Source organism: Brassica napus, chromosome C9 (assembly GCF_020379485.1).
Source record: "Brassica napus cultivar Da-Ae chromosome C9, Da-Ae, whole genome shotgun sequence".
NCBI classification, from domain to species: domain Eukaryota; kingdom Viridiplantae; phylum Streptophyta; class Magnoliopsida; order Brassicales; family Brassicaceae; genus Brassica; species Brassica napus.
The window spans coordinates 9,183,818-9,202,705 of NC_063452.1; the positions used below are offsets into that span (position 1 = coordinate 9,183,818).

Here is an 18,888-nt window from a genome sequence, read left to right on the forward strand (position 1 = left end):
CTTTTTTCTTGCTTTAGTGTGTTTGAATAAGCTTAGGGACAAGTTTCGGGGAATTCTCAAAAATTCCCAAAGATCATGTTGAAAATTCCAAGGCGACAACAAGTCCTCCCTCCTCATTTCCCTTCTATCATGACAGCCAATTTCAAGTAAGTGCATTCCACCCTTGTAAATACTTAGTTCTTTCATCTTTTATTTTTCCTTTGATCTCTCTTTTAAGTTTACTCTCACACAAGAGACTGTGTGAAGTAAGTTTGGGGGAGAGTCTACTATCTCATATTGTGTTTTGTTTTGTCTACTTGCCATTGAAACCCATGCATTCCATTGTGCATACCTATAAAAAAAATGAAAAATTTCGAAAATCACAAAAAGAAGCATTCAGTTGCATCATTTGCATCTGTAGGATTGAGTCTAGAAGCATTTAGATTGCATTCATACATAGGGAGAAACCTTGTAAAGAACACGTCTAGAACTCGATTTGACATCCTAGCTAAATATATCAAGTAGCTTAAGCATCTTTTGAAAAAGCTTGTAAGCTTCGAGCCTTAAAAACTCTTCTTGAAACATGTTGCTTGCTTGATGACTGACATTGTTTTTGAAACCAACTCCAAATGAAATAAGGCTTAATGAACTTAATCTCTCTTGCATATGGGTATTTGCATACTTGATCGTGGATATTATACACATTTGGGTTATCTTTCTCTCCTTGTACCAATCTTTGTTAACCCAAATGGCACTCTCATACCCATTAACCCTCACCATTCTTTGAAGCCAACATTAATTTGCTTGAGTGAGGTCTTTTATTGATAGCATGTCATGTGCAAAATCTTTATAGTATTAGGAGCGACAATGGGGTTGTTCTAATCTTTGGCTAGCATTGGGACTTCATTTGAGCTAGCTTCTAGGATTGTTTTTAGGTTTGTAAGCTTAAATTCTTTTGATCTTGGGAATGAGAGAGATTGAGAGAAAGAGATGAACCAAAAAGAGTGTTTAAGGTAAGAAACCCCTAGGGACAAAGAAAGTTAGAAAGGAAAAGCTCTAAAGTATCAATAGAACCCCCTCCCAAATATAAAAAAAAAAGGGGAATCAAATAAACAATAGTTGAGTGGGGGAAAAGAAAAGAAGAGAGCTAAGTCTAAAAGTTTAAATTCAAAAGAACAAGTCTCTAGTTAGTTAAATCAAAGGAAAAAAAAAGAAAGGAATGGTAGAACTTAAAGCTACTTAAGAAAAGGGTAGAATGATGAGAACAAGCATTGTATGCATGAATTGCTCCTTTTCTTAGATAAATTTTGCATAATGATCTTGCTCATTCTTGAGTGTGAGCCACTATAAATAATGCAATTGAAACTCATTTTTCTTCACACTAGACCACTCTTTCTCACCAAACCAAATGATTGAGATCAAATATCCATTTGCAAGAATTCACCTTGTGTGTGTGTGTGAATGAATGTGAGAGTTGGCTAAGGAAATTGTTGGTTGGATGACAATGAGCCTTGTGTAGAGATAAAAGAGTCTTAATAGGCCTTGAGAAACTAGAGTGCACTAGAGAGTTGCTCATGCTATTTGCTATGTTTCTTTTAGGATGTTAGGTTGAAGGCTAGAAAGTGTCTCTTTTGGTTATGTGTTTCCATTTTCAATTCTCTCCTCTTTAATTGATCTTGAATTTTTACTTGCGGACAAGTAAAGAACAAGTTTGGGGGAGTTGATATCTTGCATATTTACATTGTTTTAATTATCCTTTCTTGTGCTCATTGGTCTTTTGGAATAGTATTTACACATGTTTAGGTTGCATTTCCATGCATTAGTCCTTATCAGGTGATGGAGGGAGTTTCATGATGAACTCTGTGCCCCAAGGAGTGTTTTGATGCCCAAAGAATGTAGATGAGTCGTTGAAGGATCCTAGCGGCCAGGCGTAGCGGCAAAGGCTGGTCGCTATAGAAGATAAGTACCGTAGCGGGCGAGTGTAGCGGGATGGAGAGGCCGCTATATTTGAAGCGCCTCCTACAGCGGCCAGCCATAGCGACTTCACGAGGTCTCTATGCGTTCAAGACTTCTAAAAATTTCCCAAGTATCCTAGCGGCCACACGTAGCGGGCATGACAAGTCGCTACAAGCGTAGCGACCTCTGGTAGCGACCTTTTCTGGTCACTACGGAGAAAAATATCTATGTTTTTGTGGGTTAACCCAGGTTTGTTGGGTTAACCCAACTCGTTTTTAGACATCTATAAACACCTTTAAGACCTAATCTGAGGAGAATCTCATTTTTCTCTCAAGAACGTTACCTCCTTTGTAAAAAAGCTTGAATCTTTATATCATAATCTAAGGAAGTTCTTCATATTATATCTTGTTTCTCCTTCTCATAAACATGATGAGCCTTGAATCCATCATGGGTTTGAGGTTTCTCATGGAGATTAGAGAGTAGACACTCCTTGGATTCATGGGTTAAGGTAGATTAGGGTGATTAAGTGTATATTTAGGGTGTTTTATTGTAGATCCTTCTTATTTCTTGCTTGTTGAGTGATCTTAATGCTATTTTAGAGTTGGCCTCTCTAAAATTGAGCTCTAGACATTTCATACCCGAAAGGTGTTTGATGAAATGTCTGAACCAACTCTCCTAAGCTTTTAACACTCTTTACCAAAGAGATTTGTTGTTAAAGGTGTTAAGATGGCTAATAGACTTGATTTTAATGATTGCTTTGATAATATTCAACCAAAGAGATTTGATGCTTGAGTTATCTTAGTGAATGAACATCCATCTAGAGATAGAGTTTGTTTAGGATTGTGTCTAAGCCTAAGGTTGATAGATTGATTGAATGTTGCCACCTTTAGATTGAACCTTGATCACTTTATATCAATTATCCTTACCATGGATCCATCCTTAGTATTTGATTGAATTCTTGTACTTATTTCTTGATTGGATTTGAGATCACCTTGTTTATATTTCTAGGATATTAGTTTGTTACAAATCATCTATCTTCTTGTTTGCTTAGATTAGGAAGGTTTGTGTATTCTTGGTGTTATAAGTCTCTAGTTCTCTGTGGATTCGATCCTAAAATGCTACAATGACATACCATTCGATTATGGTATTGTTGACACATTAGGTTAATTGGTATGTGCTTAAACGCGTAATCATCTCCCCATCTTAAATCGCGTGATCTTAAATGTTCTTGATTTGTAGCCTTTCTGTAAACTCTATATATATGATTCTCATCTTTGATGAACCCAATCTGCATCTCCACAAAACTCATTGATTCATCTTAGTTTTAACGATCTTCTAGAAAATGCCTCTATGCCTCTTCAGTTCCTCAAACCGGCGTTCCCGGCATCCGTCACTCAACCTTCGAGTCTCTCTGTGTTGGTCGTAGTAGTCAGAGCATAGCCTCTAACCTCCTCGCTTATGGGATTCCCTGAACTTCAAGAAAGACAGTGAGTTTATGCGAATCACGGTTCTCTTCCTTGATGAAAAGGTAAGTTAATCTTCTATTTATCACACTTATTTAATATAATTGTTTTTAATTGATTTCCTGATTCTTTGTTAAATAATATTATTTGCAGATTCTGTGCTTCATGGGTTTATTCCCGCCGGACGTGCTAATCATTACATGCCATCTTTGAAAGCCGGTTCCATTGTGAAAGACGATCGTTTTGACGTTGCTGAGTGCTCAAGCATGTACAAGATAATTGATCATACATTCCTCATTCGTTTCATCTCACCAACTATTATTTATGAAGTCATCACGAGTGCTCCTGAGATCAATCTTAGATCATAAGTAGACTATTTGACTATTTCCAAGTGATTGCGAACACAAAACTAGAACTCCCAGGTATATTATCATATTGCATCTGAGTTTATACTATGTTTCGTTATCATAACTGATATTTAAACTCGCAGACGTGGTTGGGAAAATCCAATCTGTCCAAGGCTCTGACCTTAGCAAAGACACAACTCGAGTCGTTATCCGTCTCCTCACTGATCTGTAAGAAACAATCAACACACAATTCCTGAATTTCAAGAAAGACAGTGAGTTTATGCGAATCACGGTTCTCTTCCTTGATGAAAAGGTAAGTTAATCTTCTATTTATCACACTTATTTAATATAATTGTTTTTAATTAATTTCCTGATTCTTTGTTAAATAATATTATTTGCAGATTCTGTGATTCATAGGTTTATTCCCGCCGGACGTGCTAATCATTACATGCCATCTTTGAAAGCCGGTTCCATTGTGAAAGACGATCGTTTTGACGTTGCTGAGTGCTCAAGCATGTACAAGATAATTGATCATCCATTCCTCATTCGTTTCATCTCACCAACTATTATTTATGAAGTCATCACGAGTGCTCCTGAGATCAATCTCCGATCATAATTAGACTATTTGACAATTTCCAAGTGATTGCGAACACAAAACTAGAACTCCCAGGTATATTATCGTATTGCATCTGAGTTTATAATATGTTTTGTTATCATAACTGATATTTAAACTCGCAGATGTGGTTGGGCAAATCCAATCTGTCCAAGGCTCTGACCTTAGCAAAGACACAACTCGAGTCGTTATCCGTCTCCTCATTGATCCGTAAGAAACAATCAACACACAATTCCCTTTATATTATTATCTATATTGTACTAACATCAATAATCAAAAATATTTCCTACCCAAATTTTGTGGTCGTCTATTTATCTCCTTTACTTATCAAACTAATTTTACACAAACCTTTATTTTACAGCTTAAAAGAAACCACAACAACCCAAACAATTAAAACACCAAAAAATAGAATTCCAAAAAAGACGAATCATTAATGATCACCTCTTTTTTTTGTCTAATCTTAGAAATAAACTTCAAAACAAATATACCAAACCAATCACCTCAACTAAAAATCAACGACACATACATCGAGTCAGCTAAACAAATACAAACTACACGCCAGCTATTTAACAATTTACAAACTTACTTTCGCAACGACACATACATCGAGTCAGCTAAACAACTACAAACTACATGGCCAGCTATTTAAAAAATTTACAAACTTACTTTCGCAACGAAAAAGACGAAGACGACAATCAAGATCAGTGAAAATACTTAAACAAAAAAAGCAGAGTAAGTTATGAACTCTGATAAATACAACTAACAATGATTTTTGTTTACATATTACTCATCAAATAAAAGATAAACAAACACATCCACAACAGGAGATACAAGAGACAATCCTGACAGACACAAAGGCGGCAACAACAGCTCCACATGCTTACTCCTCTTGTCTTATAAAATTAGCTTACATGCCCAATGTCAACAGACCAATGCTATTGTCTTCTTATGAGAAATACATAAATTCGTTTAAAACTCATTAAAACCCAAATACTCAGAACTGTCACTCATTTTATAGTTATTTCTACAAGTCTTCATGTATTTGTTTTAAAGGTCCGGTAAGACCAACAAGTTTAAAAATAAAATAAAAACATATAACAAACATAATAAGAATAATAAAAATTATTACTTAATACACATAACTTACACAACTAATCTGGAGAAAAAATATCCAGAAACAAAAGGTACTCTCAACAACTTTAATATAATTTATGTATTCTCAACAGTACAAGAAACAAATTAAAAAGACAAACAAACAATAAGTCTCAGTGTCACAACAAACAACAACATGAACTATATCAATCACATTACTAACACAGTTTAGTCCTTCATAAGCGGAGAACAATGCATATACAGTTCATCATCACAACTCTAACTCTATAACAATAAAAAAAAACTTGAAAAACAACTCAAAACGCAAAATTCACAACTACAATAACCCTAGCAAATATTGAGATGAAACAAGAACTCTGTCCACAACTCCGCGCAAGCGCGGGGGCAATGCACTTAGTACTTTAGTTCGGGAATGCGTTTTTTGTAAGATGGAAACAATTCTGCAACAAATAGTCAGTGAGTTCGAGCTCCATTTTGGATGGAATCGTGGGTGGCCATGAAAAAATGTAACCACATTACGAACAGTTTTTCAGGGAAACATAGGGGCTCGGTGCCATGGAATGCAATGGTTTTCACAACAAATTGAGCAGTTTTAGGCAGATAAGTGAACATATTGCCATCTATGAGATAGAGAGATTTGTAGACATTATGTCAGGCTGGTTGATTTGCACACAATTCAGCATTTTCATGGGAGCTGTATTCTCCATTTTTCTTCTAAGAATAATCCCACAGTCCACCAACAGCTACTACTTTCCTGGTTACTAAAATTCTAATCTGGTCTCACCATAACTTTGTGTGGACCAGCAATTTAACTCTCCAATCTTAGCTGAGATTGCTCCTCCTAGAACAATAATGGACTATGCCCTTGATCGTGAACTCGAAGCATCCTTTGGTTGAGATAATGTCGAGAAAGTCTTCGGGTTTGGCACAAAATATAAAAAGACTTTAATCGTGAGGGTGACGTGTTATCCAAGGGGTTCATGTGAATGATGGCTGTCGCATTTGGATACTGTTGTCTTTGTTAAATCGTATCTTTAGTAAAGATGGGAAAACAGATACATCTCCAAGATTCAAGGGAAGCAGAGATGGTATGAGAGTATTATGCTTATTGGTTGGTTGGGTTAGTCTGCAATGCAAGCCTTGCATCACCGGTATTAGATGAAGTTTATTTATTATAATAATAAAACCGATCATAAAATGCCAAATGTACAAAAGAGCAAACACCAAGTCTCTAGAGAAGAAGAAAAGTGATTTGAAACAGAACCATATCATTGAACTAGATGCAGCGAGGGAATGAGGTTTGGCCAACAAAGCCACCATACATAGCCCTCTTGACATTAGCCTCAAACTGCTTGGGGTTATCCCTTAAAACAGCTGCTGCGTCATGGTTGAGAGGATCCTCATGATTGGGTTCCTGTGTGAAAGAAACAAAAAACACTCAAGTCCCCCCCACCAAGAAAGAAGCAGAGTATCTATAAGTAAGGGAGAGATCCTTGTTACCGTGAAGAGATGGAAAAGACCGTAGATGACAGTGTTGATGTTGAGAACAGGCTTCCAGTCTTCACGCAAGATGTTCAGACAAACGTTTCCTTCTAAATCGATATTCGGATGGTACACCTACAAACGTATTCCTTTATAAGCAGATTACAAAAAGAATCAACAAACAAACATGTCAAGAGAGAAGCCTAACCTTGGTCTTGCACTTAACTTTTGGAGCTTCATGTGGATACACCGGAGAGACTTGGAACGTGAAAACAAATTTACCACCTCTGTTTGTTGGTAACAACGTATCGATTAGCAACCGAAAGGGAAGATTTTTAATAAAACTACTTACAGGTAATAACCATCGTCGGGTTTAATGGTGACTTCAAAGTTCATCAAGTCGTTCTTTCCATTGGGAAAAGAGATCGAACAAGACTTTGGCATATTCAGCTCTGTTATATCTGTATGCAACAACCATCAATTAGAACAAAAGCTTAACTAAGTTCTAACACTTTAAGAACCAAACACTCTACAGCTTTGTTTCAAAATCAGAACTTGAATTAGGTTGAGAGGAGGAAGAAAGAGAGAAACCTTTGTGAAGACGAAGTTCACCAGCAGATTGTTTCTTGGCAGAAGCTCCTCTTGCGTTGTTGTTCTTAGCTTCTTCCTTTTGCTTCTCCTTAACCTTGAACAACCCTATCATGATGACGCCTCTTCTTCTTCTTCTACGAATAAAAGAAGATATAAGGATTCGAATCATAACACCTTACAGATAAATCCCTAAAAGCCCAATTTTGAATCTTCCCAGGACGAATAAGCCGAACAAGATGATCGGAGGTTCCACAGAACTAGATAATCTAACTACAAGACGCGAAAGGGATTGAAGAGAGCTTACGAGTTCGGATCGAAACAATTAGGATCGAATCTTTGCCTCTCTCGCGATCGTAGCTTTCTCTCCCTTGGTTGTTGATTCAGAAGAACCCTTTCGGTGTAATTTTGAAACTACATGTAGCATTCCATCAACCTATTGGGCCTTCACAAAACCTAATGGGCTACGCGTCCCTTTGTTTCACTTCCAACTTTTTGTGTTTCAGAATTAATACACGTGGATGACTTGACTTGTATAAAGTAAAAACAATAAGATTGCATGTATGAGAAACTTCGTATACAATACATATCCCCTTACTATTATTTGCGAAATAATTTTTCGCAATCGAACTCTTACGTTAAAATTTATAGCGGTTAAAATCGATGTTACCCTTAATAATTTTTTCTGTATTGAAAATAGAATATTAAGTGAATTTTAAGATTGATCTATTAATAGTAAACGTAATGTACAAAGAAATATAGGCAAGAATGTGCAACTAAAAACATAAATAATAATTGGTTTAAAAACATAAATAATATTTTATCATTATAGTCTTTTAATTAGTAAAAAATTTATTAATAACGTAATTATAAAATGTTTATGCTTACATGCGCGGCGAAACACCTAGCTAATGTTATATTGTAGTGTGAAAATAACTGAAATTAATCATTTGTGTGCTATGAAAAACAAATATCATATTTCTTATTATTAGTATAAAATAATGCAAGTTTTTTGTGATACTACAAAACATAAAATAAGTCAATCAAAAAGATCAAAATAATGTTTTATTAGAAAAACTGCATCTGAGACTATTTCACGAGGTGTAACGCTTAGTTCATTAAGTTCTTCTCTGTCTCTCGATGAGTTGATGAAAGTTGATGGTCATATTTTAGTGAAAGATGACTTGTCATCTAAAAGAGCAACAAACACTAATGTTGACAGAAGAAGTGTTGTACATGAAGAAAAAAAGAAGAAAGCTGCAGAAAGAAGAGAAATCTCTCAAGTTTGAAGGTGAGACTTGCATCCATAAATCCACACTGTTTTCTAATATAACTAATTGCTTATGCTGCCAGAGGAACATATTCTGGTGAAAGATGACTCACCATATGAGAAAGTAACAAACACTAAGATTGACAGAAGAAACACGCAGAGAGAGGCGCTAGCTCGAACCAAGAAAGAAGAAAACAGTATGAAGAAGAGAAAGCTCTCATGTGTGAAGGTGAGACTTGCGTCCATAAATCCACATTTTGAATTGTTAATAATTTTTTTTATAACTCTTTGCTTATACTGCTAATAAACATATGCTAGCTCGTGATAGATGACTTACCATCTAAAAAAGCAACAAACACCGAGGTTTGTCAAACAAAAGAAGAACGTCAAAAGAAGAAAAGGGAAGTGGAGAAGAAGATGAGACCTGAGGAAACCAAAGCTGATCCAAAAAACGAAGCAAAAGAACAAATAGTAAAAGACTACAAAGACAACAAACGTTTTGTTCCTTTACTTTGGTTTTGTGTTATTTTGTGATATTTTTCTAGTCATAGTTGCAGTTACAACAAAATTGTTTAACAGTCGTAAGGTATTTCTGAAAATAGTTAGGTTGTTAAATTGAGGTTGAATACATTGTAATACCTTTTAAGGTTAGTGTTTTTTGATGTGGCTTACAACTGGTCTCTAAGGCAATTGGTTGATGTGAAATGGTATTCTAAAAGACATGTGAATTCTCATGTTTTCAAACCTTTTTACTATATTTTGAGTTTTTGTTAGTCTTTACTTGAGGGCAAGTAAAATGTTCATATCTATAGAACTGATATATTAGTGTTTTTACTAGTTTGAAATCTATGTTTTGAGTTTGTTTATCGAGTGAAAATATGTATTTTAGAGTTTTTAGTTATTTATCAAATCCATATAGGTTTAACGTCTACTTGGAACAACAAAGGTTAAATTGGATGAAAAATGAAGATGCAGAACTGTGCATATGCGTTATAAGTTTGACAACAAATGGAAGATTTCCTATCAATTGATAAAAGCTATATTGTGAAATCGTTGTCCGTGAAGTTGTTCATCGGTATTGCATATATTGCATATGTGGTAAGTAGTTGATCCTAATCATATCTAATAGAAACATAGATTATATGATGATATATTGACTATTTAACCAATGTTAAAAAAAAACTTTCTATTAGCAATAACTAACCAAGTTCATATTGATGGATGAAACAACCTCACCCCGAATAAAGATTATTGCAAGATTTTGATTCTCTGGCTTTCCCTCGCCCAACTTCAGAAGACCAGGTAGTAGTTTTGCATTGTTTTTTTTTTTTTTTCCTTTTTGGGTGTAACAGATTGATTGCAGTTCACTGGAATAAATAATTAACCCGTCTCCCCCTCTTGTTGGCACCTATCCAGGTATGCTAATATTTTTATTTTATTTTTGTCGATCGGATAAATTCACATGATTTTTTTCTCAAGAATAATCAGAATTAGATATGGGTTTAAATAAATCCAAAAATAGTATAAGAACCAAAATGCTGGAAGATAAAAAATCAGATTTGTATTGAATTAGTTAATATACTTTTTTTTTTTGTGGTCCATAAACAACATAATGGTATGGATGTCAAAAAAAAAAACACATAATGGTATCTGAATCGTGTGTCGTATTGGATGGTTGTTGGTATGTTCAAACAAAAAATTATAGAAAGTAATGTTTTATAGATTTTATTTAGTTGTTTATAAGGGGAGAAAACGTGAGGAGAAATCATTGAGAGTTCAATCATTCCTAGTCAATACGAAATTTCCAACCCATAGTTAATAAATCTATAAAATCATTTTGAAAAATTCTATAAGAAATAAAGATGTATTATTTAACTCTGTGACCAGATCAAAAGAAGAGAAAAACAATAGAAATCACGGGGGCACATCTTCCAAAAAGATTTCGTACAAAAAGAGTTTTAATCTTTGTCTGCTTAGTAGCTGAGTACTCCCCCTCTGTTACTAAATATAAGATGTTTACGTAGAAAAACATATATTAAAAAAACTATTTTTTTTTATAAAATATCATTAAAATTATACATTAATGGTATTCAACCAATTAAAAAATAAACTATTAAAATATGATTAAATATACAGTTTTTAATAAAGTAAAAATTACCTAAAAAAAATGAAAACATTGGAACATCGAAATTCTGTAAAACATCTTAGCTAGAGGAAGCAAGTTTTTAGATTCTAGATGGGAAAATCGATGGGCCTCTACGGCTTCAGTTTTCAAGCCTCGACGACTGATTAATTTATCCGTTCAGACAACAAAGAAAAAAAAAAGGTAAAATTTTCAGTTTCTTCTTTAACTATCTTCTATGTACTTTCTTGGTTCTTTCTTGGTTTTTCCTTGCCATTGATCAGAAACTAGCCGAGAGAGAGAGAATAGTGCAAAGACTTTCTCACACACTGTCTTAAAAACCGCGTAAGAGAAATAGTCTTCCTCCTCAGATCTCTCCCTTTCACTTGAGATAAAACCCTGAAACTTTCCCGCATTTTCTTTCCCCTTCTTCTACAAATTCAAAGTAAACTCATCTGCTTGAATTACCAAAATCATCTGCAAAATTCCCAGGTAAAATCACTACTCTCACTTTGTTTTTTTTACTGCTTCGCTGCGATTTTATACTACCCTTGCGGTTAAAGTTTTCACCTTTATCTCTCTCTCTCTCTGCAATGTCGGTTCCAATGTTAGATTGCTCCGCAAGATTCGGTTAAAAGTTAGTTGCTTTAAGCTATAAATCAAATACCCACTTCGATCTTCTTCATTTTGCTCTCCTTCTCTTACAAGCTCAACAACATAGGTTTGGTTTCTAATTTTTAATTCATAGATTTCGAGAAATGATGGGAGGAAACCCATCCAAGAAGAAGCAAAACATTGAGTACGGTTCACCTACAACACCTGTACATATCAAGATCAACTCAGCTTACACAGAACACTTGACCTCTTACGAACGAGCTTGCACCGAAGACCCAAAGCTCGAGTCTTTCGACTCATCCCTTCACCAACGAACCAACCTCGTCATCAACAAGCTCGCAGCGTCATCAGGCGTAGAGATCAAATCTCTCTCCTTCGAATCCCTCAGAGAGGTGACGCAGTGCCTTTTGGACATGAACCAAGACGTGGTCAAAGTTATATTACAGGACAGAGATGACATATGGAGCAATCAAGACATGTTCTCTCTTGTCAACATGTACTTCGACAGCACCGCGAAGACTATGGACTTCTGCTCTGAGCTCGAGAGCTGTCTCAACAGGGCGAGGAGAAGCCAAGTGATTATAAAGTTTGCTGTCAAGCAGTTCGAGGAAGAGGATTACGAGAAGACGCTTGAGGAGCTCAAGAGGTTTACCTTAGCTGGCGATCCGTTTTCGAAAGAGTTCTTCGCTCTCTTCGATTCGGTGCATAGACATCAGGTTATGATGCTCGAGGAGCTTCATAGGCTAAAGAGGAGGCTCGATAAGAAGCTCAAGAGCGTCAAAACGTGGAGACGAGTTTCCAACGTGGTGTTTGTGACCGCGTTTGTCTCTGTGCTCATCTTCTCGGTGGTCGCAGCCGCTGTGGCTGCGCCGCCTGTAGTGGCGGCTTTGGCCGGCGCGTTGACTGTTCCGGTGGGGTCTGTTGGGAAGTGGTGCAACTCTCTTTGGGAAAAGTATGAGAAAGTGGTTAGAGGGCAGAAGGAGATCGTTACGTCGATTAGAATCGGGACGTACGTGTCGGTTAGAGAGATGGATAATATAAGCGTGCTTGTGCGTAGAGTGGAAGTGGAGTTTGGGTCTTTGTTGAAGAACGCTGAGTTTGCGGTTAGCGATGAGAGAGTGGTGAGGCTTGCTATAGATGAGATCAAGAAGAAGCTTGATGTGTTTACTGAAACCATTGAAGAGCTTGGGAAGCATGCGAGTAAGTATTGTAGCGATGTGACGAAGGCGAGGACTGTGATTCTGCAGAGGATAATCAGATACCCTACTGGTTCAACCACCGAAGAAGCTGCTTGGTGAGATACCTACACCTTAAACTAAACTTAATTGCTTCATGGTTATTTGAATAAAGTTTTAAACATTGATCAGGACCGAAATGTTGTCGTGAGAAGGTGGATTTCAGATTAGTTGCTGGCTTTGAAGATTGTTGATTTGTTTTGTTTTGCACAAGTATTATTATGAATAGCTAAAGAGAAGTTATCAAAGTAAAAATGGATATTTTACTTAATGTTATTAGTTGCCCTGATGTAACCTTTGCACAATGCATTAACTAAACTTGGTGGAAGATTTTATGCGATTGATTTATATATGTTTGTTAATGTCTGTGCTTTTGAAGGATTCATAAGCTGGATCCTTACAGAATTAATTAACCAGCTAATATTAATAAGAATCAAGACGTGAAGAGTTAGATGATGAAAGGCGATGGAGAATAATAAGTTATAAAGCATTACAAACTCTGTTTTAGAAGTCAATCGACTTGTTTTGGTCGATGTGATGATTGGTCTTATTCAACCAGTTGACTGATTAATCAAAAGACCAGTCACCTTGGTTCGTTCTACTTTAGGCTTTTTTTTTAAATTCTTATGAATTTTTTTTTTTTTTTTGTGTTCAATCTTGTGAATTTATTTCTTTGATCATTTATACAAGAAACTACTTGGTTTTCTCCTTTTTGTCCACATTATATTTTGGTTTATTTCAGTCTACTGCAAAATCACAGCTTAACATCTTGCCCATTTGTTACTCAAGTGGGTTAAATGGTCTCTAAAGTTGGCTAGAACGTGTCTGATTTTATGCTTTAGCATGAGCCTTGGACCATGAAAATATAAAGCCTTTTCTATGTATTCATATAATAGTTTTCTTAGATGTTTTGTTCAACCACATAATGTCCTTGACCAGAAAAAAAATGTCAAGCATGTTAATTGTTGTCTTGTTGAGACCAAATTAATTATATCAAATCTGCATCACATATGTGGCATGAAAGTACCACCAACTCATCAATCCAACATAGACGGAGAAGTCATCATTGTTTCAAGAGATCCATTGAGCTGCGATGGGGGAGTCCACAAACTACTCAACTCAGTTGATTAATGTCATAACTTAGATATCATAGAGGTTTCAGAAAAAAAAATAGTCGTGTTCTTTCCTCTTGTTGCTAAAGCCATCTTTCACATCTATCACAAGCACTACAACAAGAGATGCACCTATCTTATTAAAGTAGAAATACTTTAAACTTTTGTTTGGCAACATAGATAACAATTTAAAAAATAGTGTTGTTTGAAAACACGTATAACAGTAAATTAGGAAAAAAAATAATGGACTTATACTATTTAAAAATTGAAAGTCCATTACATTATATTAAAAAGTAATGAGTTTATGTTACTTGACATACATATTCAAATCAAAATAATAATTTAAAATTGATTTATATCAAAAATTCATTCAAAAATATACATATATTCAAAATTTGATTTTTACTAACATATTTTTCAATAACCGTTATAAAAATGTTTTCAATATATATAAGAAAAATACAATACAAAGCTCAATTTAAACACCAACTTAAATTATGGTTTCTATATTTCACATTGAAATTTAAAAGTATAATATATGTGATTATTTATATGATTGTATTATTAATTATAAGAAAACTTATTTGATGGTACATATAAAAGACAATTAATTATATTATAACACATATTTTTATAACTTATAATGACACATATATAGGATATATAATAGTGATTAGGGGTGGGCCTTCATGTTCGTTTTCGGGTCTGTTTGGGATTTCGTGTTCGGTTCAGATTTTTTAGGATTCGGTTCGGATTTGGATAACCAATTTAAACTGGTTTGGTTTAAATATTTGGATAGAGAATTAATAATTATTTAAGTATTTTTGGAGTTTTGAGTATATTTTAACTATTTTAGATATTTACATTTGATTATTTGTATATATTTTCAAGTATTTAAACGAACTTAAAAGTATCATATATATTCTTATGTTTTTATATACATTAAATCTAAAAATAATTAATATATATAAGTATATAAATCTATTTTTGATACCCAAAATACTCTGGTTCGGATCGGATTAGGTTTGAGTTCTTCAAATACCAAAATTTTGAATAATTCGGATATTTAATCGATTTCGATTCGGATTTGGTACTACTTATTCGGATTGGGATCGGTTCGATTCTTCGAATTCGAGTTTTTTGCTCAACCTCAAATAGTGACATAAAAAACAAATAGCATCATATTTTTTTTTAAAATACATCCGCGCGGATGCGCAGATCAAAATCTAGTACTATTTCATCTTGAACAATAACTCTAATTTAACTTTCCAATTAACCAATTTATTTTATGTAATTTTACAAGAGAACAAATATCTATTTAAGTCCCAATCAAACAGCTAATTTTACCCGTTTTCACAATTGTATATTTTGATTTAAATAATTTAACATCTCCACAACAAAAAGTATCTGATTATCCTTTCAGCATGCAATATCAGTTATTTCTGTTGGCAATGAAGTCAGCAAGAGCTACCAAGGGTTTGGCTTTGTCTGAATCAAACCCTTTAAGATGTTCCCTCGCCTCTTTCTTCAGCCTCTTAACAAACTCTTTACTTTCCTCAAGTCCCAACACTTTCGGATACGTCAGCTTTCCGGCCACCTGATCTTTCCCGGCGGTCTTCCCCAGCTCCTCCGACGACTTAGTCCCATCCAAAATATCATCAACCACCTGAAACAACAACCCAATACACCTCGCGAACCTCCTCACCTTCTCAACCTCTTCCTCCGAACCACCTCCAATAACCGCTCCGATAACCGCCGAAGCCTCAAGCAGCGAACCGGTTTTATGAACGTGAATAAACTCAAGCTCCTTCAACCCGACGTCGTTTTGATCCAAACCTTCGCTGCTCAAATCCATCGCTTGTCCCGCCACGAGCCCTTTCGTCCCTATAGACTTCGCCAGTTCTTTAACCGCTCTAACCATTCTCTCAGGCGACACGTCAGCTTCCGTCAAATGCTCGAAGGCCAGAGCTAGGAGCGCGCCGCCGGAGAGAATCGCGACGCTTTCTCCGAAGACTTTGTGCGTCGTGGGCTTACCTCGCCGGAGGTCGTCGTTGTCCATGCAAGGAAGATCGTCTTTGATGAGTGACATCGTGTGAATCATCTCGACCGCGCAAGCCGCCGGAACCGCCGAACGCTCTTCCCCTCCGACTAGCTCGCAGGCCGCGAGGCAGAGTATTGGTCTGACGCGTTTGCCGCCGGCGAGGATCGCGTAGCGCATTGCCTTGTGGATGTTGAGAGGCTCGACGAGTGGGATGGCTTTGTCTAGCGCTCTGTTTATTGACTCTGCTTTGGTTTTCATGTAAGGTTTGAAGTCGAACTCGGAATCGTCTTCGTTGTTCTCTACTTGGGTTGATGTATCGAGAAACTCATGGACATCTTGTCTGGCGAAAACGGCGGCTGCGGCGGGATGCTTGAACGGGAGGTGGAGGAAACGGGTTAGTCGCCGCGTATTTGCCGGACTCAGCCGTTGTTTTAGAGTTTGAAACACGAAGTTTAGAGATAGGAAGAGTAAGAGATAGAGAATGGTAGTTTGAGCTTCCATTTGAACAATGTGTGATGTTTGAATGATCTTTGTTGGCTCTTGTTCTTTATAATAACTTATTTGGTCGTGAAGCACTAGCTGAAACAAAAAAAAAAGGTCAACGGCAAAGCACGTCGTGGGATCATTGTTTCGGCATTGATTCGTAATACAGTATCAGTTTGGTTCAAACCGTATGGATTGAGGTTTGGTTTAAATGCGTGAATAGTTTGTTTTAAGAAATGCCAAACTGAACCGGAATCAAATCGTTAGAAAAACCAAACCGGAATGCTTGAGGCTGATTGGTATCTCTGTTATGACGCCTACTGAGTCGTTGCATATACAGAAGAAACGTGTGTCATATTTAAATGAAGAAGGAAACATCACAGCCTCCCTGGTTTAAATCAAACTTGAACGTTTTGGTTTTGTCTTCATGTGTGGTTTTTTATCGTTCTCTCATTTGTCTTAGTGGAGAATTTAATGATTTGTAAGAGAGATTCAATCAACACATAGTGGCGTAATGTTAAGTCATGTTTTCTGTATAACTTTTTCGATTTTTTAATAGAAAGAACTTACCAACGACTCAAACTTGATCCTAACGTATTCTTTATAGTATCATCTTCATGTCGTAAGCCCATATAATATTCAAAATGAAAATGTGGGTATGTTATTGGTTGTAAAAATTGCTTCATTTTATTATTTTTGGGGGTAATTTCATCTTGTTTTTCACCACCCACATGTAATTTCATCTTATTTTTGGGGGTAACTTCAGGTCAAAGTAAGATTTAAATTTTATATACAACCGTGTGCCCGAAGCAAACAAAAAGGTCAAACAAACCCACATGTGACCTGTAAATTTGTTATTGTCGTAATCAAACCATACAGTTTTCCTAACTAGAGAAATAACAAACGAACAAAATATGGAGACTAGAGAGCAAAGGTTTTTGAAGCAAACGTAGTATGTGGCCATAAGCCATTCACTGCGTTTGATAGGGCTTAAAAGCCGCAAAAGTGCTTTTGAAGTTATGCAAAATATGACTTTATTTTCTTTTTGTCACCGCAAAAAAGCCGCAAATTTTACATGCTCGCTTGTGTTTAATAGTTAGTTGTATGCAGTGTTAGAAAGTGGAAGTGAAAGTGAAAGATGACCAAATCAACTACATCAAGAGATGAGTTCTTCAAAAACTCGTGAAAGTCCATGAATACGCATGATATTATAATTCCAATAGACCAAGACTGATGCATTAAACAGATTATCTGAACCCGAACCCGTAAAGATCTGAACTGAAACCGAACCGAAATTTCTAAATACCCGAATGGGGCCAAAATATTTAACCCGAAAACCTGAAACCCCAATAGACTCAAATACACTCTCATATACACCAAGAAATGAAAATCATAACAGAAATAAAAAACGTAAAAAAAAACTAATCTCATAAATAACTGAATAATTCTTATATCTCTAAAACCAAAAAACCTAAAACCTAAAGAATTGAACCAAAACTGAACTAAAAACTGAACAACCAACATATGTTAACATATAAATTTATAAAACAAAATTACACACAAAAATTTAAATATTTTATAAAATGTGTATCTGCATACCTTATTTTATATTCAAAATATTATTTTAAAAGTTAAAATATATCCTAGTTTAAACTTGACAAAAGCGACTAGTGGGCATACAACCCTTCTCTTCCCGTGACATTTATTAGTTTCATCAATTAATGCAAAAGACTTCTAGCGAATCGAAATTATAACACATATATACATGACTATCCATGTATATTAATCGAGAAGCATTACGATTTCTTTTTGTAGCCACGTGTCATGATTTTTAGAATTATTAGAGAAATATGTCGGTCCATCTAATTATATAATAAGCTTTTATTAAACTAACCATAATTCATTATTAATTTTTTTTATTTCTTTAAATAAAAATTACAGAATTGTTTGATGTGGCTAAAATATATATAAAAATTAATGTTTTCGAATAATAAAGATTTGATAAAAATTAGTGTATCTTCTATCATATTTGTTTAATTTTAAATTATTAAAATAATTAAACAACCACATTAGCCACATAATAAAATTTAGATTTTTCTGTATATGCTATATTTTGATTTTTTTTAAAACGACTATAAATTACTAAAACTATTAAAAATCTCACATTCAAATTTTGTGATCCATAATTTAAATTTTTTGTTATGAAAAAATACAAATGATTGCAAAATCATATAAGTAACAAATTTAATTTAACTATATTAAGATTAAAAGATATATATATATATATCGTTTTAAATTAAACTGTATACCATATAAAATACATAAATATTTTATTTTTGAAATTTATTTTGAACAATTTTTTTGATAAAAATTTTGGACAAATATTGACAACTTAATTTTTAAAAAATTATAAATTACTAAAGCTATTAATCCCACAATGAAAATTTTGTTATCAGTAATTTAATTTTT

The 18,888-nt window shown here is 35.0% G+C and overlaps 3 protein-coding genes across 5 annotated transcripts; 1 reads left to right on the forward strand and 2 right to left on the reverse strand.

Moving 5' to 3' along the window:
- Window positions 1–6,625: 6,625 nt before the first annotated feature.
- Window positions 6,626–7,968, reverse strand: LOC106375905 (NEDD8-conjugating enzyme Ubc12). The gene is given in 7 exon segments (XM_013815917.3): window positions 6,626–6,885; window positions 6,972–7,088; window positions 7,162–7,240; window positions 7,306–7,414; window positions 7,545–7,678; window positions 7,849–7,934; window positions 7,936–7,968. Coding segments are annotated over 7 exon segments (696 nt in total). The 3' UTR covers window positions 6,626–6,747.
- A 3,085-nt stretch (window positions 7,969–11,053) lies between these two features.
- Window positions 11,054–13,390, forward strand: LOC106375907 (UPF0496 protein At2g18630). 3 transcript variants are annotated; one of them, XM_022707251.2, is made up of 3 exons: window positions 11,054–11,425; window positions 11,546–12,842; window positions 13,163–13,390. In XM_022707251.2, the coding sequence occupies exons 2-3, from the start codon at window positions 11,692–11,694 to the stop codon at window positions 13,194–13,196; spliced, it is 1,185 nt and encodes a 394-aa protein (XP_022562972.1). In that variant the 5' UTR covers window positions 11,054–11,425; window positions 11,546–11,691; the 3' UTR covers window positions 13,197–13,390. The 3 variants fall into 3 exon arrangements, with proteins under 3 accessions (XP_022562972.1, XP_013671373.1, XP_022562971.1); XM_013815919.3 differs by lacking the exon at window positions 13,163–13,390 and adding an exon at window positions 12,916–13,145 and having other exon boundaries at window positions 11,056–11,425; window positions 11,682–12,842; XM_022707250.2 differs by having other exon boundaries at window positions 11,058–11,425; window positions 11,682–12,842; window positions 13,163–13,385.
- Window positions 13,391–15,132: 1,742 nt separating this feature from the next.
- On the reverse strand, window positions 15,133–17,931 carry LOC106374421 (geranylgeranyl pyrophosphate synthase 4-like). The gene has a single exon (XM_048769894.1). It carries the CDS (start codon window positions 16,435–16,437, stop codon window positions 15,328–15,330), a length of 1,110 nt encoding a protein of 369 aa, XP_048625851.1. The 5' UTR covers window positions 16,438–17,931; the 3' UTR covers window positions 15,133–15,327.
- Window positions 17,932–18,888: the final 957 nt, after the last annotated feature.